The sequence below is a fragment of the Dendrobates tinctorius genome, unplaced genomic scaffold (genome assembly GCF_039654945.1).
Source record: "Dendrobates tinctorius isolate UK_male_01 unplaced genomic scaffold, ASM3965494v1 ptg000116l, whole genome shotgun sequence".
Taxonomy (NCBI): domain Eukaryota; kingdom Metazoa; phylum Chordata; class Amphibia; order Anura; family Dendrobatidae; genus Dendrobates; species Dendrobates tinctorius.
Window position 1 is genome coordinate 32,736,680 of NW_027361784.1, and position 26,116 is coordinate 32,762,795.

Consider the following 26,116-nt stretch of genomic DNA (forward strand, 5'->3'; position numbering starts at 1 on the left):
GTATGTACAATTTTTTTTTTATCTCTATCTAAACAATCACCACAATGAACAAGATCCAGTCCGTAACACAATGATCGGGCCTGAGCCATAGGATCCTGCGAACGGCCCAAGATGGGAGTCGTGCCGTCACCTTTAGTCGCGGCGACGAGAGAGACCCTGCGTTTAATACCTCCGTGTTATGGTTCGATTCGCTTCTATGCAGCTAACAATATACATTTAAGTCCATTCCACTTTTCATCTATGAATAATTTATGGTACAGTTTAAATAATAAAAAAACAAAATGTAAAAAAAAAAATTATACATAGGCATACATATTTATTTCCATATGGCCCATCGGCCACAAAGATTTGATCCGTGTTTTTTTTCTTTTATCTATTTAACGTAATACTGTCTATTTCAAATAGATCTTTCTACTGGAAAAATATTCCCCTTGATCCTCACAGCTAAAGAACGACTTGGTCTACAACAAAGTATTTTTTTTTTTTTTATTACAGGTTTCAAGTATTCTGGAGTTTTGTGTTTTGTTTTTTTTTTTAACCTTTTATTAATATTTTTTTCTTTTATGTGGTTTCGATAACGCATGCATACTGTAAACAGACTAACAATTGCTTCGCGGTCGTATGGATTGAAACGGAAATGTCGTTTTGTTTTATTTTTAATATATATTTATGTATATTATATATATATATGTATATCACTTCTAATAAAAGAAGCCTTTAGATAGAAATATATCTTCTTTTTTTTTTTTCTTTACTACTTGCAGCAAAGTAACAGTTATGTTTGTTGCAAAAAAAAAAAAGAAAAGTCCAAAAACAAAAAGGAATGAAGCACAGAAATACTTCGACTTTTTCATTTTTTTTTCAAAAACTATCCTGAAATTGCTCTATCCGTAATAAATACGTGGGGTGATTTTTGCGGCTGGAGCGGACTTGCGCGCTTTAAGTCCTGTGTGTGATAATGTAATTGAAGACGGACGTGTGATCAGGGAGCGAGTGCATATTAGATAGATCTATATAGTGTATCTATACGGACAAGACAGCTCTGGCAGGACAGTACTGATATAACCAGGGGAGAGCCAGAGAAGCGAGGTGGTGGTGGCGGCGGCTGCCGATTCTCGGGCTATAGTAATACTGGTGGAGGCAGGATAACATAGTACATTTACGATACACGGAATGGAAGTACTGGATGACGGTAACAGTAGCTTATATACAGACACAGGGGCGATCCCGGGACACCGTGCCGCACGCTGCCGGACCCCCAACACTTTAAACATCCACGTTCTATTCTGACAAGATGTGGACGAAAGACACAGGGAAGACTCCTTTTCGTTCTGGATTTCCTTCGATGTGACCGATCTAAAACCGGAGAAATGCAAAAAGGAGAGAAAAAGTTAAAAAAAAAAAAAAAATCAGTTTTTAATTCCTTCCACCATAAAATACACCAGTGTCTATCCACCACTTCCCCCAGTAGTTATACCAGGGCCTCTATCCCCTATCAGTCACAGCTAGGTATCCCCTTCTAGCACAGAGTTACAGCAATGTCATCGGGTAGTCATAACAGGGCCTTAAATTTCACGATAGGCACAGCAATGCCTACCCTTTCATGCAATAGTCACTGCAGAACATCTTTCTTTCCCCCCACTTGTCCTAGCAGTGCCTTTCCCTTTCACCCAGTAATCCCAGCAGCAGAATTTTGCCCTTACCTCAATGGTTCCAAAAGTACCTCCGACAATCACACAGGATCTCGCCCTTACACCAAGTAGGCAAAGCAGGGTCCCGCCCTTGCACCCTGCAGGGGTCGCGCCCTTGAACCCAGTAGGGGTCGCGCCCTTGAAACCAGTAGGGGTCGCGCCCTTGAAACCAGCAGACCCAACAGCTTCTTGCCATTAGGGAACAGTCAGACAGCTGTATAAATTGGACTGAGACTAGAACGCAGTGCAAGGACTGGAGAACTGTTCTCCTATCTCGAGGGCTTCATGTCACGCTCGGGTCAGGAAAGCCGCCAGCCAGTTCTTGCACTGCATTATGATCTCGGTCCGATCTAACTGCGCCCTTATATCCAGTAGTCTTAGCAGGGTCTCGCCCTTAAGGGCCTGTCACACTAAGCGATATCGCTATGTCTGATACTTACCTCCGACCGGCTCCCCCGCTGGTTATCGCTGATCGCGAGAGAATATCCAGGACTGTTTCTCGTCGTCAGCTTCCTGCGGCGCTTCCTGCTGTGACGATGAGCGACGCATGGAGCCGGGCGGGAGGACGCAGGATCGCCTAGTGTGACAGGTAAGTAGCGACCCCCGTCCCCAGCGATGTCGCTGGTGAGATCTGCCTGTGTGGCAGCTCACTAGCGACCACTTAGCGATGCACCAGCGATCCTGACCGCGTCATATCGCTGGTGCATCGCTAAGTGTGACAGTACCTTTACACCAAGTAGTCACAGCATGGTGTCACTAATCCCTTGCTGTGAACCATTACCTGCATTAAGACAGCAATGGTTGTACTTGTAGGATAAGGTCCCTAACCATTGAACTCACACAGGTAATACAAGGCTTTCTGTTACGGACACTCACCCACCACTCGTGGTCCTCTTCACCTGTCACTATGATCACCTCCCCCTCAGAGAATGTCAGCTCATCATCATTGTCCGCTTGGCAATCGTATATTGTCTTCGCTCTCTTCAGCTTGGTTTTCCCCTTAAAAAAAAAAAAAAAAGAAAAAAAAAATTCAAACACAGCCGGCATCTGTAACACCAGCGATCAGAGCTGCCTCCAATTGCTGCTGTTAATCAAGGACAGCGCCATTTAATTGGACTGGTTGACGCTGTGTTACTTTTACGATACGCTGCAACAGAATTGCTGCATTTAGACCAAACAATGTCGCTGGTTCAAGTTCCCCAAAATGGCTAAAAAAAAAGTCTTTAAAACTATAAAAAATCTACAAGTTTTATTCACCATCCTTTTTCCCCAGGTAAAAAAAAAAATTAAAGATTTAAAAAAAAAAAAAATTTGGTATAGCTGCATCTGTAAAAATCCGATCAAAATTTAAAATTAATTAATCTGTAAGGTAAACACCATAAAGAGTTAAAATGGCTGTTTGTCAGTTGCAGCACCTCCCTAAAAAAATTCAATACAAAACAATCAAAACGTTGTATGTTCCACAAAAACACTACCAATAAAAATGTCAACTCAGCTCAGAGCGCAAAACACACCCCAGACCCCCACAAAGGTCCATCAAGAGAAAAATGTAAAAACAAAACCCAAAATACAACGGAGGAATTGTACAATTTATTTTTCCACCACATCACCCCACTTTGATTTGTCCTGCAAAAAAATAAAAAAGGTATTGGCTCTTGAAGGTAAAAAAGCAAATGTATCAAAGTATATTAAAAAAAAAAAAAAGACGACCTCATGGTTTAAACATATTTTAGGCAAAACTGGAAACCCCCTTTAAGGAAAAAAAAAACAATTGGTAGAGAAAGGTTGAACTTGATGGACCTAGGTCTTTTTTTTCAACCTATGTGACCATGTAACACATGGGAGGTTCTCCTATACGGAGGCCATACCACCCACCATTGGGGGTAACACTTACTGTGTTGATTTTGCGAGGCAGTGGCACCGGTGTTTCTGGAAGAGGTGGAGGACCGTCACTTGAAGCTTCTGAGCCCTGTTTCTGGACAGGTGTATGGTCGGCCGGCTGCGAGTTATGAGTCACCTCGGCCGGAGGCTGAGAATTCTGGTTTGCCTCCGGGGTTTGAGGTTTGGGGGCTGGCTCTGCTACAGGCGCTTTTGGCACCAGGTCTGCCAGGTTGGGTTTGGGTGGAAGATCCTTTAGTTGCGGCTTGGGAGGTAGATCTCCGAGTTGCGGCTTGGGCGGCAGGTCTCCTAGCTGAGGTTTAGGAGGCAGCTCTCCAGGCTTTGGTGGTAGATCTCCCATGTGTGGCTTTTGCGTGAATTCAGAAGGTTGCGGCTTTGGAGGAAGATCGGCAAGTTGTGGCTTGTGAGGCAAGTCTCCTGGCTGCGGCGACTTCAGGAAGATGTCCGACTGCGGGCTGTACTTGTCCATAGAGAGATGGTGAGTGGTGTCTATTTTTCTAAGAGCCACTTTGAAAGAGATTGGAAAACAAGTAGATGAGAGCGGGGGGTGGGACATTACACTACGACTACAGCCAACATGTAATAACCTTATAAACACCGAGAGAAAACATCAAGCAGCCTAAAGGGGCTCTACACCCACCGGAATTTGTTCTAGGAAATCCGGGTTATCTAGTATTGGAATAAAAAAAATTATGCTTCTTTACTGGAAACAGCGCCTCTTTCGCTCAATGGGCGAAAGTGGTATTGCAGCTCATCCTCAAGTTAACCCCTTAACAACCAGTGTTTTCATCCTTTAAAAAAAACAGAGCAATTCTGCAGACACTGTGTCTTAAAAGTAAAAAAAAAAAATTGTCCTAGGCTGATGTGATAATAACCGTTTCAATGGCATCCCCCCCCATATAAAAATAAAAATACAAAGTTTAAAAAAAAAAAATCACAAACCAATTTTTTTTTTTTTTTTTACAAACTTCAATACTGTTACTAAACTTAAAAAAATAAATAAAAAAATCTATGAAAGTCGGCTATCATCGTAAACCACCCTGGCCTGAAGAATCAGGTTACCGGGTGATATTTACTGTAAAATGAATGCAGTGAAAAAAAAAAAAAAAACAATTAAAACCAATGTCGGCCAAAAGGGAAAACAAATCAGTTATTTATCTCGGAAAAAAACAAGAAAGCAAAACCATGGCAGCGCCATTAAGGAGTTATATTTGGACTGTAGACATTATAGACTAGGGGTGTGTATATATTTTATACATAAAAGGCTTTTGGACGACATTCACCCTCCATTTTGCACCCATAGGAACCCCAGATACGGGAAGGCAGCCCCTATAGCAGCGTTAGTCATGGTCAGGGGGCTCATTTGGGTCGGTCCCTGCTGCCTCTGTTCCTGATTACAATGACAGATGACATCGCTTCTTCCTTCTCCTCAGGGTCTGTGCCGGTCACTGACAGCCGGCAGGGCGGCCTTCCCCATCCATTGCCAAATGGAGGGTTTATACCCCAGGATCGCATACCATCTGTTTACATGCCCTGGGTCTTAATCGGGTAAATGAGGCTGAGCTGTAATACCACAGACAAACAATGGACAAGAGGGGGGCGCTGTTGCTGGACAAGATGACTCTTTTCCTAACCATGTGATCGCATTGCTGCCGGTAGAGTTGAGCGATTCTCCCCATCGGCCGCTTTCAGGTTGGCTCCGCTGCGGACTAGGCCTCATGCGGTCACGTGAGTCAGCGGTGGCGCCAGAATAGAGAAGACCCAGAAATGGCTGGGAGAAGGCGGCCGTAAAGGAGCAAAGGACGGCAGGACGGGTATGCGGAGGGCTCAAGGAGAAGCGTCCGAAAGGGTTTCTTGTAGCCCCTTTCACAGTAAAATCTTGGTCGATTGGCCATAAATTAACTCCCACAAAAAGAATCCAAATTTTGGGGGGAAATTTGTTGGAAAATCGATCTGTTTGGCGTCGATCCACTCCGCTCTCTGCACTGTGCCTCTGACCAGTTGCTATGGAGATGAGGCCTAGCTGCCTTGTTATCGGCGGCGTTGTCGGGTGCCATGTCCTTAGCAACCAGACTGTCTCAGGTTCCTCAGGTCTGAGCCCGCAACCTCCCTCCGTCCCTAAACGGCCATAGCAACCAGATCGTAGACTGCAACCCACTCACGCGGGATACGACTTACCTTTTTGAGGTAGTTTTGGCAAAACTCGGGGCCCTAATGTTGTTTTTGTCGCTCCGGTGCTAAATGAAGGGGAACATGAAAAAATAAAAAAGGAGAAAATTTAAATAAAATTTAGAAAAAAAAAATAAAAAATCTTCGCGACAGATTGCAGGAAAGCGGATGGGTTGCTATGGGCAACTGAAGGACCCCGTGGACGCCATTTTGGTGTTCCGATGAAGCCTGTTAGCTGGGGCTCCATACACAGGTTAAAGTCCCCCTATGGGAACTAAAACCAAGGAAAAAATATTTTAAAAAAATAATGTTTTAAACAATATAAAAGATATACTAAACTTTCTATTATTACATTTTTCCTAATCCAAAAAATAAAAATAATAAACATATAGGGTATCGCCACAGCCGTAAAAGTCCAATCTGTCAAAATAGCTCTGATTTTTACCAAGTTCTACATTTTTTTTTAATATATATATTGGGAGAAAAAAGAACAAAAAAAAAAAAAAAAATACAAAATTTGGTATCCCCGTAATTGTACTGACCTGGAGACTCATTTTTCCGGGTCACTTTTACTGCAAAACGAGCGGCGTAAAAACAAAACTATGGTGGAATTAAGGTTTTCATTCCATCTCACCTGGATTTTTTTTTTTTTTAACTATTAAAATAAATGGTGTCATTTCAAAATTAACTAAAAAATTGCTAAAAAAAAAAAAAAAAAAAAAAAAGCACTCGTAAAAGAAAAAAAAAAAAAAAAAAAAATTGTTGCCGTGGGATCATGCCCTTTAAGACACATCCTACAAAAAAATTTCTGAATTTTTTTTTTCACCACTTCTGGAATTTTTTTTTTTCCACGTTCTTTAGTACTTTATTGGGTATAATGAATGATGCCATGCAAAACTACAGATCGACCCCCCAAAACAAGCCGTCGTACGACTATGCGGACGGAAAAGTAAAAAAGTTATGGCTCGAGGAAGAAAAAAAAAAAAAAAAAAAGGAAGTGCAAAAATGGAAAACCGCGCAGTCGGGAAGGAGTTGGAAGAAAATGTCATCCAAATGTGACCTTCTTTTCCCATCCCAAAGCAATCTTTCCGCTAAAGAGCTCAAAACAGGAAACGCTGGTTTGTGGTCTGCCCTCTTGTGGCCATTGCGAAAACTGCATTTTATGTATTAAGTTTCGGCACGTACCTGGCAGAGTGTGTCAGTCTTTCAAACTTATTTAGGGTTTTCTCTCCGGGGCTGTGCCCCGTGTCATTACCTGGTGAGGGAAACACAGAGAAGTGAATATGATAAAACAGAGTTACATCAGTCACGTAATGGGGCGGCATCAATATCTGAGAAGAACTGGAGCGGAACAGCTAGTAGGAAGCGAAGCAGAAGAGAAAACGTATAAAGAAGTGATGGCGGCAGCTTTCCCAGAACATTGCAAAAATAATGGATCCCGTAAAAATATAAACCAGGGCATGTAGTTTACAAATTGTCCACTAGGGGGAACATAAGGTAACATCACAGCAGAGGAATACTAAGGACAGCGCGGCAGAGAGGAGGAGGAGGAGGAATGGTTAATGCAGATCTCAGGTCTATAGGACAGAAGCGGACAGGTTGTGTCAGAAGCTCTGTACAGCCTTGTGCCTGTGCTGAACCAGAAGGAATTCTAAAATTAAAGATTTTTAGAAATTATTTTTTTTTATGATTTTTCTACAGGTTTGAGGCTTTTTGGGTAAAACTCAAAATCTGGAACCCCTTTGGGTATCTGGTTGTTATAGGCAAAGCTTTCCTGTACACATTTAAAAAAAAAAAGGACTCTTTTTTTCCAGAAACAGCGCCACTGTTTTCTAGAGGCTGTGTCTGGTATCGCAGTTCATCTTCATTTACTGGACAATTGCAGCATATTAATGGTTCTGAGCTGCAATACCAGGCACAACCTATGTACATGATTGGCGCTGTTTCTGGAAGGAAAGTAGCCAGGTTTCTTTTTTTTAAATATAATGCAGCTCCTTTAAAGGGGTTGGACCTAGTTTGGAGGTTATCCCCTATATGAGTTTGTTGGAAATCTGACCCCTGGTAACCCCACCGACCCGAGAATGGCGCTCTGCAAAGCACCGTCTAAATGGCGTAAAGGCCGAGGATAGCGGAGACACATGAATGAAGTGAGCACCCGCCCCATCAGACGAGATGCTGGACAGCTCCGTCCCGGGCACCTGTGAAGGTCCCAGCAGTCAGACCTCCAGCCATGATCACTCCCAAACTTGGTCCAACTACTTAAAATAAAAATCCATTTGGCGTCGTTCTGACTCGGAGGTTTCTGCAACTCTCATCATCTGGCACTATGCATGCCCCAACCTTCCAGCCGAACATTGGTACTGGCCCTTTAAACAGACCGCCGTCCACCAGACCAGCCCACGAGGATCTCCCTGGCTGTACAGAAGCAGGAAAGTAAGAAGTGACAGGTGTCCTCAGGGATCGGAAGTAAAGCGGAGAACAGAGACAGAGTCCAGCAATGGTCGGGTCTGGATCCCAGTCACCTTCATTTCACGACTCACCCCAGGAAGCCGAGCCCTTACTGTGAGGTAGCGGGCTGGGCGGATCGGAGAGCGTTCGTTTGTGTCCGGGGGGTGGGGGAGGAGCTTTCTTCTTGGATAAAGTGGAGTTGCCGCTAGGGGATTGAGTGCTTAAAGGGAATGTGGATGTAGGACCAGATGAAGCTAGAAAAGCACACACAAAAACCGTGACTGTAACTCTTATCTTTTCCTGAGCTCCTCTGTGCTGATGTATGACCACATCAAAGATCAAGTGATCATAAATCAACAAGGAGGAGCTCAGAAAAATACAGATAAAATAATTCTAAACTTCCCGTCACGACTAGCTCGCTGACAGATTCTCGGGTAGCTCATTCTGGAGGCTGTAAATAAAGCCAAAGTATACCACGCAGTCTCACAACACCTCTCCGTGGTCCAGCTCACACAGGTGCGGGGCTGGTATCTGGGCAGTGCTATATGCGCCCTGCTAAGACACATCTTACTATAAACTCCAAAGGTTCCGTTCACTGACTGCAAGCAGAGATCTTGACTAGTTGCATCGTTCTATGATGAGATGCTCAAAAGCCGACATTTTCTCAGCGGAGGACATGCAGTAATGTAGGTAAGGCCACTAACACTGATGGAAAATACTGACCAAATACTGAACATGTAAAGGTGGCCCAAGTGTGGAGAGGAGGACTGCTGCTGCTGCGGAACCTCATTAAAGGGGTACAGCCATTTTATAACGCTGATGTCCCCTTACAAGATCTGGCAGCGGGCCCCGCTGAACTTCATTCATAGGAGCCATATCGGCAGAGCAAGGCACCTGGGCCATGGTCCTGCCAACTTCCTTGGCCGGAACTTGAATGTCCACATCGGGGCGCTTTGTCGGATTTCAGCGGTTCCCGCGATGTCAGGATGTTGCAGCCGCTAGAGGCGCCCGGGATGCCGGCATTCAAGTGCCCGCCGCGGATGTTAGCGGGACCTCGGTGTTGCTGCAGCGGATCAACGACATTGTCCTCTTTAATCATCCCTAGAATGCTTCTTTAATGAGAGGCTGAACATCCATCCTGATCTGCCTCCTTTACACAGCTGAGGGTTTGTTTCAATGTATTAGTGTAAAACAGTTTACCAATAAAAAAAAGACAAAACAGTAATCCGGCAGGAAAAAGAACATCAGGTACCATAATAATCATTGAGAAAAGGGACTACCCGAGCACGGACTACAGTGGGCTCCGACCACCACGCGTCCTCGCCATTTATACCTACAGTGAATCTTTATTCCATTTTTCAGCTGATGCCCCCTGAAATGGTGAAGTTTGCTCGCATTATCCGCCAACATACCTTTGCCAGCGTTCCTGGGGGGCAGCGGAGGACCGTCCGTGATGGGGGACGTTGGCGAGTCTGTGCTGGTGGACATGAAGATAGTGTTGGAGAAGGCTCCGTACGACAGTCTCTGCTTATCCCGCGGAGTGCTGAAGCCCGGCAGTGACAGCTTGTCTTGGGGGGAGATACTGGAAGAGTGGCAGAAGCTCTGGGGTCTCGGGGAACGCTCTTTCTTGATTGGACTTGGCTTTTTAGGAAGAAGAGGAAGACAAAGAAATGACATGTATTATTCCTAATCCTTTGCTTCCGTGCTTGTCCCCCGGTTTATAGGGAAGATCTGTGTATTGTCAGGGACTGGATCGCTCCAGTATGTGGCGGCGTCACCTTGTCGTCTAAGTCGTCGTCGCTCTCGTCGATCTCCTCCAGTCGCAGGTTCCAGTCGTACTCCACGTGGATATGTGGATTCAGTTTCCCAGCCATGGCTTGTGAAAGCTGAAAAGACGGTAATTAGAAGTGAAAAACTCCCATCATCCGCACTCACTGCACAAACACTATAGGTACAGTAGTGCGCCATCAAGAAACATGCCGAAGAGTTACATGGAAACAGCACCCCCCCACAAACAGCGGGACCACTCACCAGCTCCTCGCACTGCGACACCTTCAATCTCCTCGCCATGTCATGCGCTGTCTCACCGAGCTGGCTCACTGCAAGAGGAGGAGAGTTACAGATCTACAGCTATATCGAGGAGAAGGTCAGAGCCTGTGTTATCTGCGGTATGTGCAGGAGGAGGTGAGCTGTGATATCATCTACTGTGAATGGTGGATCCTGTGTTATCTACTCTATATAGAGGAGTCATCAGTCATTGTACAGGAGGAGGAGGAGAGCTGTGACATCACCTATTGTGAATGGTGGATCCTGTGTTATCTACTGTATATAGAGGTGTTATCAGTCATTGTACAGGAGGAGGAGGAGAGCTGTGACAGCACCTATTGTGAATGGTGGATCCTGTTATCTACTGTATATATAGGTGTTTGAGGAGGAGGTGAGCTGTGACATCACCTATTGTGAATGGTGGATCCTGTTATCTACTGTATATAGAGGTGTTATCAGTCATTGTACAGGAGGAGGAAGTGAGCTGTGACATCACCTATTGTGAATGGTGGATCCTGTTATCTACTGTATATAGAGGTGTTATCAGTCATTGTACAGGAGGAGAAGGTGAGCTGTGACATCACCTATTGTGAATGGTGGATCCTGAATTATCTACTGTATATAGAGGTGATATTAGCCATTGTACAGGAGGAGGTGAGCTGTGATATCACCTATTGTGAATGGTGGATCCATGTTATATACTGTATATAGAAGTGTTATCAGTCATTGTACAGGAGGAGGAGGTGAGCTGTGACAACCTATTGTGAATGGTGGATCCATGTTATATACTGTATATAGAGGTGTTATCAGTCATTGTAGAATAGGAGGTGAGCTGTGACATCACGTATTGTGAATGGTGGATACTGTGATATCTACTGTATATAGAGGTGCTATCAGTCATTGTACAGGAGGAGGAGGTGAGCTGTGACATAACCTATTGTGAATGGTGGATCCATGTTATATACTGTATATAGAGGTGTTATCAGGTGTTATCAGTCATTGTAGAATAGGAGGAGGTGAGCTGTGACATCATCTATTGTGAATGGTGGATACTGTGATATCTACTGTACATAGAGGTTTTATCAGTCATTGTACAGGAGGAGGAGGTGAGCTGTGGTGCCTAAGGGAGTCATTCCCCTAAATACATTTATCACTTGTCGACAGGAAGGATTGTACGTGTATGATCACTGGGATTCTGAGAATGGGAGTCGGACCGTCCTGTGTGTGGATGTAGGGGTAGTGCGCATGTACCATCCCTTCTTTACTGCTTATGGGAGAGGTTCACTACTGCCCCCATAGACCCTCAGAAGTGAATGAAGCGCTGGTTACATCTTCACACACAATCATTTTATTATTATGTAATTTCTTCCTAAATGCAGAGTCACACAAGTCTATTCCCAGAACCAATGTGAGCCCCGGCCGTTATACACTGTAACAGGTGATAAATGTATGTAGTGTGACTACCCCTTTAATAAAGTGAGGCTTAAAAAATTAGCGTGGATCACAGGTGCAGGTATATGGGGGGGGGGGGGTGCAACCTGCAGAACTGTGAGTGCAGCTTCGGGTGTGAGTGGAGTAGCAGACATGAGCTCTGGCATAGATGTGTGCCATCTTTCGGCCGCTCTCCTCACCCAGGTCCATAGTTGGTTTTCCCCTCAGCAGCAGCTTCAGACATTCCGGCTTGTTATAGATACAGCAGTAGTGCAGCGCCGTGTGGCCTTTTCCCGTCGGCTTATCCAAGTTTCCACTGTGGATGGAGACGTGACAAAGTGAGAGAACGGCAACACCAAACCCTGGTCCACGGAACGGAGAAATATCTGAGGTCTGCACCAGAAAACAGCTCACGGGTCCTCAGGGTCAAACGGGAACAATCCTCCTTACATCCATCTGATGCATTCTACCTGCACTGACACATTGTAGCAAAATGACCACAGGAAACAGGGTTGTGCTAGCTCACAGAAGAGGATCAACTGTAGCAAACCATCAGCTGTGAGATGTAAAAATTAAAAAAAAAAGTTTAAAGCAAAGCTTAAAAAAGGGAGAAAAAGTTTACAGAGTTTAATAAAGAGCTAAAAAAAAGTTTAACAGTAAAAAAAATAAAAAAAGTTTTAATATTATTAAAAAAAGTTTGAAAAAGAGAAAAAGTTAAAAAAGTTTAATAAAGAGCTAAAAAAAAAGTTTAAGAAAGTAAAAGTAAAAAATAAAAAAGTGTAAAAGATTAAAAAAAAGTTTGAATAAGGGAGAAAAAAGTAAAAAGTTTTAAAAAAAGAGTGAAAAAGTAAACAAATAAAAAGCTTCAATCATCCCGCTTTCAAAGTAAAAAAAAAAATAAAGCGTATTCTGCATCAACTCGAAAGAGAAGAAAAATTAGAACCTGCCATTTTTCAGTCTCCGCACCTCCCTTAATAAATATAAGTCCTCACACATCTCCAGTCACAAGAATAAAAAAAAGCTGCAAAAGCAAAACGAAACCCAACAAACATTATTGCAGTTTTTTTCACCATTTTGTCCCACCTGAAATTTTTTTTTTCATTTTTAAGAACATTATATATATATATATATATACACACACACACACACACACACACACACACATATATATATATACACACACACATACATATGTATAAACACAGTATATTATAAGGAATAGTGTCAATTAAAAGTACAACTCGCTCTTGCAATATCAACGAGCTCTTGTACGGGGCTGTGTTGGAGAAGAGAAATAAATAAAAAGTTACGGCTCTTGAAAGAAGGGGAGGGAAAAAAAAACCTGAAAAAGTAAAAAAACCAAACAGTAGTTCATGAAGGGGTTAAAGCTGTACAGAATTAATCTCGGAGCCCTTTATTCCAGAAACAGCAGCGCCATCTGTGGGTCGTTTCTGGCATTGTATTCTCAGCTCTGTTAATGTAAAAAGGGGCTAAGCTGCAATACTAGATGCAACCTACAGACAGGGGTGGAGCTGTTTAGAAGAAAAAGCAAACATGTTTTCTATGCCCAGAAAACTACATCAAATTTCTATTTCCTAAAAGGAAACATTTAGATTTTTGTGATTTTCTGTGCAGACTCTTAGTATAACTCTTTTCCAAATACCTTCATTAGTGAATTCTGAATTAATAGAGGGGACTCTAATCTATGTGCGGGGAGTGGTTACAAAGAGTTACTCTCTTTTTTTGGAGGACCAGCCCTGTCCTGTATTACACAGATAACCCACTGAATGATATTGGACGGTGTAATACTTCATTTCTCCTGTGGGTGTGCTGTAGGGAAACTTAACACTTGCTACCAGTAAGAGCCACCAATCACTGGGGTTCCCAGGAAGACCACGTTGCAGAAAAAAAAAAATAATACAAGCTAATAATAAACGACAGTAAAATAATTCTCACCAGTTTTGTACTAAGAAGTCAACTAAGGGAAGGGACGTGTGGTCAGCAGTGCGCACCGCAAAGTGGAGAGCTGTCTCACCAGGCTCCTGCAAGACACAAGACATGATCAGCAAACCTCTGACGTCAATCCTCTCTACCGTCAATCAACTCTGCCAAGGAAGCACAGTGGAGAAGTCCCGGTGTGGAGACTATATTGCATTAGGGAACTGCATGATGAGCAATTGTCTAATAAAATATATATATATATATATATAAAGGTATTTATCAAAAATGCATGGCAATGTATGGTACATTCTAATGACTGGGGTATTATCACCAGGTCGCTTCTTCTTAAAGGGGGAAAATGATAGTAAAATTTAAAAAAATCGGGAAATGCTCATATTGCAATGGTAATATTTAAAGGGTTAATCTCAGGTACTGCAGCACAGCTACTAGTGAAGTGAATGGGAGCTGAGCTGCAGTTCCTGAGAACGGCCACTACACGGTGTGTGGAGCTGGGCTTTTCCGGCTTTGTAGACTGTGCACTTCCGGTGGCCATGGTGTTGATTGATGGGCGCTGGACTCCCACCAATCTCTTACCTAATATCATAATCCAGGACTACCCCTTTAAAAATTGTTAAAGAAGTCATAAAACTCACACATATCCCAACACAAAGGATTAAAGGAGCTTGACGCCATGGGACTTCCCAAGAGCAGTTCCTCAGGGGCGGTCCCATGATTGGAGGAGGGAGGAGATACAACAATGACAAGCCCTGTATAGATAAAATAATGAGAGGAGAAGCATGTTCCTCACCTGCCCCGATTCTAACAGTGGTTCTAGGATCTCGACGCCTTCTGCATAGACTTGGATTAGTGCAAGTAAGTCCCTTGATTTCACAGCCTCGAGCAGCTCGCTTTGCTTCTCCGCCCCTGAAGAACACATCCTCCGACAGAACTTGTGCTCCACGTATTTTGCGGTAATGTATTCTTTACGTGCAGTCCTAGGATGAAGAGAATAGATATATATATATATATATATACACACATATATACACACACACACACAAAAATATAACCCAATATATAACCGTTCATGGCGTTCCTGACCTCCCATCCTACACCCACAGACATTAATATGGAGTCGCCCCTCTGCAGATATACTGACTCCCGCTCTTCTGAGGAGACTTTCTACAAGATTTTTCAGACGTCTGTGGGAATTTTTGCCCCTTCATCCAGAAGAGGAAGTTTAGGTCCGGACTCTGTGCGGCCGATCATATTCTTCCACCAAGCACCCCCTCCATGTGTGTATGAAGTTTGTGCTCTGGACACAGTCCTGGCAAACAGAAAAGGGTCTTCCCCAGACTGTTACCCTGTTACCACAAAGATGGAAGCTACAATTGTCCACAATGTATTGTGCTGAATAATTAAGGTTTCCCTTCACTGGAACTGAGCCGATGCCGCCCCCTGATAACAGCCCATAGCATCATCCTCCTCCCCCATCAGTCAGGGGGTAACATTCTCCTGGAGTCACCAATCCCAGACTACTCCATCAGACGCAGATAGAGAAGTGTGACTGCACAGAACACGTCTCCTCCAGAGTCCAGTGGTGGCGGCTTTACACCACTCCATCCGACGCTCGGCATTGTGCTTGGTGATGTACGGCTGCACGCAGCAGTTCGGCCATGAAGCTCTCAGGGGTGCAGGGATTGTGCTGATGTTAATACCAGAGGAGGTCTGGTCTCTACAGTTATGGGGTCAGCAAAGCGGTGGTGACTTTTCTGCCCTCTGCTCCCCAGCACTCGGCCCCCCGCTCTGTAACATTACAGGGTCTCCACTTTGTGGCTGAGTTGCTGCAGTTCCTTTAACTTCTCAACAATGTCACTCACAGGTGATGGAGAAAGTTAGAATGGAGAAATGGCATGAAAGGACCTGTTACCCTAGTGGCTCCTATTACAGGACCGCGCTGGTAACTGTGAGCTCTGCACCAACGGCCTGCCACAGGTTAGTAAAGGCAGACGGCATAACGGGGGCCGCCCGATGTTATACACCGGGATGAGTGGCCGGATGTTATACACCATGGGCGAGGGGCAGAATATTGTACACCAAGATGGGAGGTTATACACCGGGGGGCGAGGGGCTGGATGTTGTACACTGGGGGCGAGGGGCTGGATGTTGTACACTGGGGGTGAGGGGCTGGATGTTGTACACTGGGGGTGAGGGGCTGGATGTTGTACACTGGGGGTGAGGGGCTGGATGTTGTACACTGGGGGTGAGGGGCTGGATGTTGTACACTGGGGGTGAGGGGCTGGATGTTGTACACTGGGGGTGAGGGGCTGGATGTTGTACACTGGGGGTGAGGGGCTGGATGTTGTACACTGGGGATGAGGGGCTGGATGTTGTTCACCGGAGGTGGAAGGTTATACGCCGGGGGCGAGGGGCTGGATGTTTTACACTGGGGGGCGAAAGGCTGGATGTAGTACACTGGGGGCAGAAGGTTATACACCGGGGGAGAGGGGCTGGCTGTTGTGCACCGGGGGCAGAAGGTTATACACCGGGGGAGAGGGGCTGGATGTTGTACACCGGAGGCGAGGGGCTGGATGTTGTACACCGGATGTGGAAGGTTATACGCCAGGGGCAAAGGGCTGGATGGTTTACACTGAGGGCGAGGGGCTGGATGTTGTACACCGGGAGGCGGAAGGTTATAAACTTGGGGCAATGGGACCAAATGAGTAACCTACATTCAATTATGAAGCAATGTGTCCGATCCTTCTCTTTATTGTGGGAATATATGACCATTATTCCAATATGACATTGTGTAGTGTCATCTTATCACGGTACTTACATGTCACTGGAAGAAGTAGGTTTTGGTGACGGAGAAGGTAGATTCCCTTCCATAATTTCATTGAAGCTATTGTTTCCTACATTCTTGGCCAGCTGTAAACAAGCACAAGCCAAGCAGTGAGGGGCAGACATACGCCGTGACATGCACAACGTGGCAAAGAAATCAATACATTCAACATATTAACAGGGTCCTCTACTTTGCATCTGACAAGTACCTATAGGAAAGCAGCTCTCCAGGACTTATGTATGGATGAACTGTACTTTGGATAGGTCACCATTATCAGTCTGGTGGGAGTCCCAATATCCCCCCCCCAGCCAGAACTGCGGCCACGGGAATTAAACAGTAAGCCGAGTGGAAACAGCCCAGCTCCATACACTGCATAGGAGCAGAGCTGTAGTGTCCCGCAGCGGTGCGGACCACCTGTGTACACTGGGCACTTCAGACTACTGGAAACAGTTTTAATTAGGGATGCCGGGCCCCGCACTGATCTGATATCAGTACATTAGGAAGCTTCGAAGAACTCGGAATCCTAAAATATTACATAACTTTCTTAACTACTGAGACTCCCATCATTCAAAGGTGTAAACGGCTTTAAAGCAGCGACACAGATGTGGATGGCCACCCACCCACCAGGGCCCTACTCCCCGATCCCACACACCTGATGGCTTATAGCATACATTGCCCCACCATCAGTAATACTCACCAAGAGTTCAGAAGTGCCTAACTTGTCTAGTTCCAGAGACTGGATCCTAGAGATGTGAACCCCCATTTCCCTATGTATGCCAGAGCACTCTATACAGGTCAATATCCCCAGGTTGGTAGACAGCCAGGTCGGATCTGTGGGAAGAAATGGACACAGAGGGTCAAAATGGGTTGGATGTGATAAAAAACTGCCGATGCAGTGAGGAGGATGGCAAGTGAGATGGCTCTCTGATTGAAGACTTTAACATATAGACTGTAAAAAAAAAAAAAAAAAGACAAGTCCTCCCCCGATTCTTGTAGAGACAAAGTCACCCCACTTCCTGTAAATAAAAAAAACATACCCCAACTTCCTATAGAGATAAAGCCTCGCCCCCACTTCCTATAGAGATAAAGCCTCGCCCCCACTTCCTATAGAGATAAAGCCTCGCCCCCACTTCCTATAGAGATAAAGCCTCGCCCCCACTTCCTATAGAGATAAAGCCTCGCCCCCACTTCCTATAGAGATAAAGCCTCGCCCCCACTTCCTATAGAGATAAAGCCTCGCCCCCACTTCCTATAGAGATAAAGCCTCGCCCCCACTTCCTATAGAGATAAAGCCTCGCCCCCACTTCCTATAGAGATAAAGCCTCGCCCCCACTTCCTATAGAGATAAAGCCTCGCCCCCACTTCCTATAGAGATAAAGCCTCGCCCCCACATCCTATAGAGATAAAGCCTCGCCCCCACTTCCTATAGAGATAAAGCCTCGCCCCCACTTCCTATAGAGATAAAGCCTCGCCCCCACTTCCTATAGAGATAAAGCCTCGCCCCCACATCCTATAGAGAGATAAAGCCTCGCCCCCACATCCTATAGAGAGATAAAGCCTCGCCCCCACTTCCTATAGAGATAAAGCCTCGCCCCCACTTCCTATAGAGATAAAGCCTCGCCCCCACTTCCTATAGAGATAAAGCCTCGCCCCCACTTCCTATAGAGATAAAGCCTCGCCCCCACTTCCTATAGAGATAAAGCCTCGCCCCCACTTCCTAAAGAGATAAAGCCTCGCCCCCACATCCTATAGAGATAAAGCCTCGCCCCCACTTCCTATAGAGATAAAGCCTCGCCCCCACATCCTATAGAGATAAAGCCTCGCCCCCACATCCTATAGAGAGATAAAGCCTCGCCCCCACTTCCTATAGAGATAAAGCCTCGCCCCCACTTCCTATAGAGATAAAGCCTCGCCCCCACTTCCTATAGAGATAAAGCCTCGCCCCCACTTCCTATAGAGATAAAGCCTCGCCCCCACATCCTATAGAGAGATAAAGCCTCGCCCCCACATCCTATAGAGAGATAAAGCCTCGCCCCCACTTCCTATAGAGATAAAGCCTCGCCCCCACTTCCTATAGAGATAAAGCCTCGCCCCCACTTCCTATAGAGATAAAGCCTCGCCCCCACTTCCTATAGAGATAAAGCCTCGCCCCCACTTCCTATAGAGATAAAGCCTCGCCCCCACTTCCTATAGAGATAAAGCCTCGCCCCCACTTCCTATAGAGATAAAGCCTCGCCCCCACTTCCTATAGAGATAAAGCCTCGCCCCCACTTCCTAAAGAGATAAAGCCTCGCCCCCACATCCTATAGAGATAAAGCCTCGCCCCCACATCCTATAGAGATAAAGCCTCGCCCCCACTTCCTATAGAGATAAAGCCTCGCCCCCACATCCTATAGAGAGATAAAGCCTCGCCCCCACTTCCTATAGAGATAAAGCCTCGCCCCCACTTCCTATAGAGATAAAGCCTCGCCCCCACTTCCTATAGAGATAAAGCCTCGCCCCCACTTCCTATAGAGATAAAGCCTCGCCCCCACATCCTATAGAGATAAAGCCTCGCCCCCACTTCCTATAGAGATAAAGCCTCGCCCCCACATCCTATAGAGATAAAGCCTCGCCCCCACATCCTATAGAGATAAAGCCTCGCCCCCACATCCTAAAGAGATAAAGCCTCGCCCCCACATCCTATAGAGATAAAGCCTCGCCCCCACATCCTATAGAGATAAAGCCTCGCCCCCACTTCCTATAGAGATAAAGCCTCGCCCCCACATCCTATAGAGATAAAGCCTCGCCCCCACATCCTATAGAGAGATAAAGCCTCGCCCCCACTTCCTATAGAGATAAAGCCTCGCCCCCACTTCCTATAGAGATAAAGCCTCGCCCCCACTTCCTATAGAGATAAAGCCTCGCCCCCACTTCCTATAGAGATAAAGCCTCGCCCCCACTTCCTATAGAGATAAAGCCTCGCCCCCACATCCTATAGAGATAAAGCCTCGCCCCCACTTCCTATAGAGATAAAGCCTCGCCCCCACTTCCTATAAGAGATAAAGCCTCGCCCCCCCACAGAGAAGAGTTACACACGCTCCGCCAGACCATCCTAGTGAGCTCACTCATGGACTCTTAGATAACTCATTCTGCAGTCAGCTATAGGCAGCGCAAGCACAGATGATGTAGATGGAGAACGGTGCAAAATTTTGAATTAAACCCAGTTGCAAATATTTTTAGATCATAATACGTGCATTTAAGAAAAAAAAAAAAAGTCCCCTTCTAGCCTGCATCTCCCACGTAAACTTATGCTGTGCTGATACACAGCAGAAAAAAAAGCAGAGCTGCAGTGTTAAGCATGGCAGGTGGACAATCAAAATGTGGAATATCTTAGCTTTTCTGATCATATCACTCAGCCTCAAAAATTCATATCCAATGAGACACATACAGAGGAATAGTCAATAGGCACTGCGCTTTTTCTCTCATCTTTAAAAAAAAATAGTATATTTAGCGATTTTTTTTTTCTTCTTTTTGCAATAGTGCTTCTTTCACCCTTAACAAAACAGAATCAGAGGTAGGGGTGTCAGAAATACTTCACTCCCCAGACAATTGCGCTAGGTCAGAAAAATCGGATTCCGATTAGAAAATGTAAATGAGTGTTTTCATCCAGCAGGTGGCAGCAGACACACAGGAAAGAGATAGAGCACAGAGGCTTATCCTATAGATGTGCACTTAAAGGGGTACTGAAAACATATAGGGATGGCATAGTGTTAGGATCCTGATAGATGGGACCCCCACCAGTCCTAAAAATCATGGGAACACAGGGCTGGTTAACCCCTTAATAGATCAATCCTGCACACTCACACTCCAAGCCACAAGTATCAAAAGGACATCAGTACCTTATGGTTTATGATGGGCGGGGGTCCTAGTCAGGGGTCCTCTGAGGCTATATATACAAACCCTGACGTGATAGGTCAGAACTGGTATGAAAACGCCCCCCGTCCACAGACAGCAGAGAGTTTGATAATGGTGGGAAATGCCATTGGATATTCGCAGTATTTGTAGCTCTCGGTGAGCCCCATAATGCTGCTATAGGCCGCACTCCATGGACATGACGTCCACAGGAGTGAAGGTGCCGGTGGCATTGTTACGTGGGGATAATTATACTCATTATGGTTATTACTGTACTAAGCTATAGAAAATAACACAGCCCCGGTGAAGAATGAGCGCTGAGCTCTCGCATTTATGGAACGCTCTAATTATCGTCTTGCTCGGCCGCGAGTCGTGGAAGTTTCTATGTTATGGAGAGAAAATATGCAAATAATATGGGAGTTTAGGTCTCGGTAGGTGAGCCGTGTGTATCTCAGATTGTCGAGAGCTCAGAACAAAGGCAGCCATAACATCGCTAATTATATGGTAACTGGGCCACATGGAAGGCTGGGAGGAACGCGAGAACTACAGAGTATGGCGACCAGACGATTTCCATATACCCACCATTACTCAGGGGGGGTCTTCTGTTTAGGATCATCTCCTACAGAACAGTTACACCTCTTGCTCTGGAGAACCCGACCTGCGTTACACAGACCACTGATATCAATGGACACTGTAATACCTCATTTCTCCTGTGGTGTCGCTGTGGGGAAACTAAACGCTAAGTGCCCAGTTTCCTCGCCGATCACAGCTGATCGCAGGAAATTTCAGCCTACCATTACAACACCCTTCATTTTTGCTCTTGGGGTTTTTGCCAACCTATTATTAACCCTTTTGGCCTCGCATTATACAAAAAACAATTAGGAAATAAATACTTAAAAGGGCTCGAATGTAAAGACCCCAAAGATGCTCATTTTATACCACCGTTCAATGGGGTCATCGCAAAAATAGCGCCAGTGGCTCGCTCACAAGATGATTTACCAATATGACCACCTGCGTGCTCTGCTGTGTCCCTTGTGAAAGAGTAGCGTCTCGTATCTGAACAGTCCCACTGCGTACACACAGATACTATGCGCACCGTGGGGCCCGGAAATAAGGTGCTGTGCTAGCAAAGGAGGTGGGTTAGGGTCGCCCATGCCACTGCAAACCAGTTTATACTATCTTATATATATATATATATATATATATATATATATATATATATATATATAGAAAAAAATCCAGGCAGCACTCCAGTTAAAGGGAGAATTGTGGACTTTAATCCAGCGCCAAGTGTTGCAACGTTTCGGCCTCACAGCACGGTCTTTGTCCAGCGCAGTGTTACCATAGGACAGTGCACTTTTTATACAGATCTCTTCAATTTACCAATATACAAAAATTAGCATATATTAAATATAAATCATAATGAAAGTGTATGAAAGTTACATTGCAGTAAATGTGAGACCCACCGTAGTGTTTACATATATAAGGTGCATGTTAGAGTGCAGCACACTCTATCCAGCCGTGCCTCCAATCATTGATCCAGCTAGATTAACAATGATTACAAGATGTGAACCTCCTCTGTGATATCTGTAAGATGCATAAACCTTATAACTCGCCCGCAGCACTCAGAGCCATGTTGTAGTTCCACCATCACAGCGTTCTCAGAGCACAACTGAGCAGGTCAGTAATCAGAGACTCCCGATTGGCCACTCCACAGTGATGTCAGCGATGATGTCAGCGCACACGCTCACTAGGCATTTCCACGCCCCGCTCCACCATTACAAGTGCTGGCAACTCTGCCCACACAGTGTTTCATAAGAAAAAACAGCATTTGTCCACAAAAGAGATGAATCTCAATACTTACATGGAACGGAGCACTTGTAGTGATCGTATTAAGTGATGAACTGGACACCCAAAACATTCCAACCAACGGCTGGGCATAAGCCACAAGCACTACGCCACACGCCCCCTAGAGGACAGAGGCGGAGGACCAGCACACAGCCAGCAATCACAGAGGGGATGGTAACACTGCGCTGGACAAAGACCATGCTGTGAGGCCGAAACGTTGCACCACGAGGCGCCGGATTAAAGTCCACAATTCTCCCTTTATCTGGAGTGCTGCCTGGATTTTCTATATACATTTTTGCATTGGACATCTGCATTATTCAGGACTATTGCACCCAATATCAGCTCAAGCTTGTGCTGCTGTCTGTTATTTTCTCTCTCTCTCTCTCTATATAATTTTTTTTTTTTTCATTATTTTTATCCTTTTGTAAGAGGAGTTGTAGTTTTGATTGACACCATTCATCTTACTATATAATAGGATGAAAACTGCGGGTAAAAAAATTCCAAAAAGGAGCAAAAAATGCTGAAAAAACACACAAACAAAACACTGCAATCTCTACACGTGTTGTGGCTGTCGAACAGCCATGAGACATGCAGCCGCAGAGACTCTAACATTTTATTCGAGCACGCTGGAGTCACTCGGTTAGAACCCGAGCATGCTCAGATAACACCTTATCCCAGCAAGTTCGCTCATCACTAGTGACCACCCTTGATATAAGGACTCTCAGGGGAAGTGTACGCAGTCCCCCAGCCACCTAGAAGTGAGAGCGCCATATTTCGATCTTCTCGTCACAAAGGTAAATGACAGCAGTCTGTGCGGAGCGCGTATTATAGGAGTATTACAGGTGAGCGTGCACGCACCGGCTGATCCGCAGTCGCAGCACGCCTCGTTTCCTGCCGTCTTCTGCACGTCCTCGATGATGGCCTTGCTCAGGTCCTCCAGGCTGCTCTCTCCCGTGCTCTGACCGTCATGGAAGGCCATGTTCAACGCCTCCTCTTTGCTGTTTGTTAGAACTGATATCCATCTGATAAAAAGAAGAAAAGAAAAACGTGGGAATGAGGGGAAGATAAAAGGATGTTCCCGCTTTAATTTCAAGGGGCTTTGTTAAAAAAATAAATAAAAAAATTGAGCGCTGCAGACAATCAGCAACCAGTTGATCGGCTGAAGCGCTTACATGGCACCACAATGTGATGTGACTGTCCGGCAGCCCTGGAGCAGATGTTTGAGCGACCTCACAGTGGGGACGAGGGTATAAGGGCTTTTTATTTTCTAATGAGAACAAAGGAGGGGTTGTCCAAGACTTTGAAACTGATCCATAGGAGAAGTCATGTCAGATCTGTGGGGGTCCGACCTCACGCTGATCGCAGCCCCCCACTCCATTGTATGTAGTCACTGCAGCACAGCACCATACAATGTGTAGTGGCCGTTCTTGGGTACTGCAGGTCAGCTCCCAGTCACCGTATGAAAGGACGACTGTGCAGCCCCGACTACATACACAGTCGCAGGAGCTGCAATCAGCGGGATGTCGGACCCCCACAGATCTGATATTTACGACCTTTCCTAGAGCTTAATTACAAAGTCCTGGAGAACCCCTTTAGTCCTTTTACAATGAAAGTTTCTCCAAGTTCTAAATTATTATTTTGCTGCAAAAGGGCATCAGAAAGACCAGCAAATAAAGGGGTCCTCCTGGTGTAAAGACTGAGGGGCAGGCGATGATGCTGAGGCTATGAGAGCTCCGAAGAGAATCCCGGCTCTAGACATAACCCAGGGGGTCCGTTTAAGTGCAAGAAGTCTTCATCAACCCCTATAAGTGTCCTCAGTGCAGTGATGGAGGTAGGAATCAAACTTACGCAATGTAATCCTGCTCATCTTCAGCCTGAAAGTGGTAGGTTCTGTTATCTGAGGGGTAAAGGCAGGAGGATCATCATCATCACCATATGTATAATCACCCTGTACTGTACTACCATTACACAGGAGGGGCGTCACAGAACGTAGTGATGGTGTACACCGTGTCAAGCAGAATAGTGAGTGCAGCTCTGGAGCATAATACAGGATGTAACTCAGGATCAGTAATGTAATGTATGTACACAGTGACTGCACCAGCACGATAGTGAGTGCAGCTCTGGGGTATAATACAGGATGTAACTCAGGATCAGTAATGTAATGTATGTACACAGTGACTGCACCAGCGGAATAGTGAGTTCAGCTCTGGAGTATAATACAGGATGTAACTCAGGATCAGTACAGGATCAGTAATGTAATGTATGTACACAGTGACTCCACCAGCAGAATAGTGAGTGCAGCTCTGGAGTATAATACAGGATGTAACTCAGGATCAGTAATGTAATGTATGCACACAGTGACTGCACCAGCAGAATAGTGAGTGCAGCTCTGGGGTATAATACAGGATGTAACTCAGGATCAGTAATGTAATGTATGTACACAGTGACTGCACCAGCAGAATAGTGAGTGCAGCTCTGGAGTATAATACAGGAGATAACTCAGGATCAGTAATGTAATGTAGGTACACAGTGACTGCAACAGCAGAATAGTGAGTGCAGCTCTGGGGTATAATACAGGATGTAACTCAGGATCAGTAATGTAATATACAGTGGGGCAAAAAAGTATTTAGTCAGTCAGCAATAGTGCAAGTTCCACCACTTAAAAAGATGAGAGGCGTCTGTAATTTACATCATAGGTAGACCTCAACTATGGGAGACAAACTGAGAAAAAAAAATCCAGAAAATCACATTGTCTGTTTTTTTTTCATTTTATTTGCATATTATGGTGGAAAATAAGTATTTGGTCAGAAACAAGCAATCAAGATTTCTGGCTCTCACAGACCTGTAACTTCTTCTTTAAGAGTCTCCTCTTTCCTCCACTCATTACCTGTAGTAATGGCACCTGTTTAAACTTGTTATCAGTATAAAAAGACACCTGTGCATACCCTAAAACAGTCTGACTCCAAACTCCACTATGGTGAAGACCAAAGAGCTGTCAAAGGACACCAGAAACAAAATTGTAGCCCTGCACCAGGCTGGGAAGACTGAATCTGCAATAGCCAACCAGCTTGGAGTGAAGAAATCAACTGTGGGAGCAATAATTAGAAAATGGAAGACATACAAGACCACTGATAATCTCCCTCGATCTGGTGCTCCACGCAAAATCCCACCCCGTGGGGTCAGAATGATCACAAGAACGGTGAGCAAAAATCCCAGAACCACGCGGGGGGACCTAGTGAATGAACTGCAGAGAGCTGGGACCAATGTAACAAGGCCTACCATAAGTAACACACTACGCCACCATGGACTCAGATCCTGCAGTGCCAGACGTGTCCCACTGCTTAAGCCTGTACATGTCCGGGCCCGTCTGAAGTTTGCTAGAGAGCATTTGGATGATCCAGAGGAGTTTTGGGAGAATGTCCTATGGTCTGATGAAACCAAACTGGAACTGTTTGGTAGAAACACAACTTGTCGTGTTTGGAGGAAAAAGAATACTGAGTTGCATCCATCAAACACCATACCTACTGTAAAGCATGGTGGTGGAAACATCATGCTTTGGGGCTGTTTCTCTGCAAAGGGGCCAGGACGACTGATCCGGGTACATGAAAGAATGAATGGGGCCATGTATCGTGAGATTTTGAGTGCAAACCTCCTTCCATCAGCAAGGGCATTGAAGATGAAACGTGGCTGGGTCTTTCAACATGACAATGATCCAAAGCACACCGCCAGGGCAACAAAGGAGTGGCTTCGTAAGAAGCATTTCAAGGTCCTGGAGTGGCCTAGCCAGTCTCCAGATCTCAACCCTATAGAAAACCTTTGGAGGGAGTTGAAAGTCCGTGTTGCCAAGCGAAAAGCCAAAAACATCACTGCTCTAGAGGAGATCTGCATGGAGGAATGGGCCAACATA

General features: G+C 45.3%; 1 protein-coding gene across 3 annotated transcripts in view; it reads right to left on the reverse strand.

The window, feature by feature from the left end:
* The window catches only part of ASAP1 (ArfGAP with SH3 domain, ankyrin repeat and PH domain 1), a 224,541-nt gene continuing 198,425 nt past the window's right edge, over window positions 1–26,116 (reverse strand). For 2 of the 3 annotated variants that reach the window (XM_073590337.1, XM_073590338.1), the window contains exons 14-29: window positions 24,058–24,106; window positions 23,068–23,231; window positions 17,165–17,298; window positions 16,462–16,553; window positions 14,434–14,620; window positions 13,641–13,726; window positions 11,885–12,000; window positions 10,239–10,306; window positions 9,986–10,093; window positions 9,620–9,848; window positions 8,300–8,461; window positions 6,945–7,014; window positions 5,769–5,827; window positions 3,586–4,097; window positions 2,568–2,690; window positions 1–1,356 (exon numbers count right to left, since the gene is read on the reverse strand). In XM_073590337.1, the coding sequence (XP_073446438.1) occupies window positions 1,282–1,356; window positions 2,568–2,690; window positions 3,586–4,097; window positions 5,769–5,827; window positions 6,945–7,014; window positions 8,300–8,461; window positions 9,620–9,848; window positions 9,986–10,093; window positions 10,239–10,306; window positions 11,885–12,000; window positions 13,641–13,726; window positions 14,434–14,620; window positions 16,462–16,553; window positions 17,165–17,298; window positions 23,068–23,231; window positions 24,058–24,106 (2,234 nt within the window). In that variant the 3' untranslated portion in view covers window positions 1–1,281. The remainder of the gene's footprint in view (window positions 1,357–2,567; window positions 2,691–3,585; window positions 4,098–5,768; window positions 5,828–6,944; window positions 7,015–8,299; window positions 8,462–9,619; window positions 9,849–9,985; window positions 10,094–10,238; window positions 10,307–11,884; window positions 12,001–13,640; window positions 13,727–14,433; window positions 14,621–16,461; window positions 16,554–17,164; window positions 17,299–23,067; window positions 23,232–24,057; window positions 24,107–26,116) is intronic. The other variant, XM_073590339.1, reaches the window with a different exon arrangement.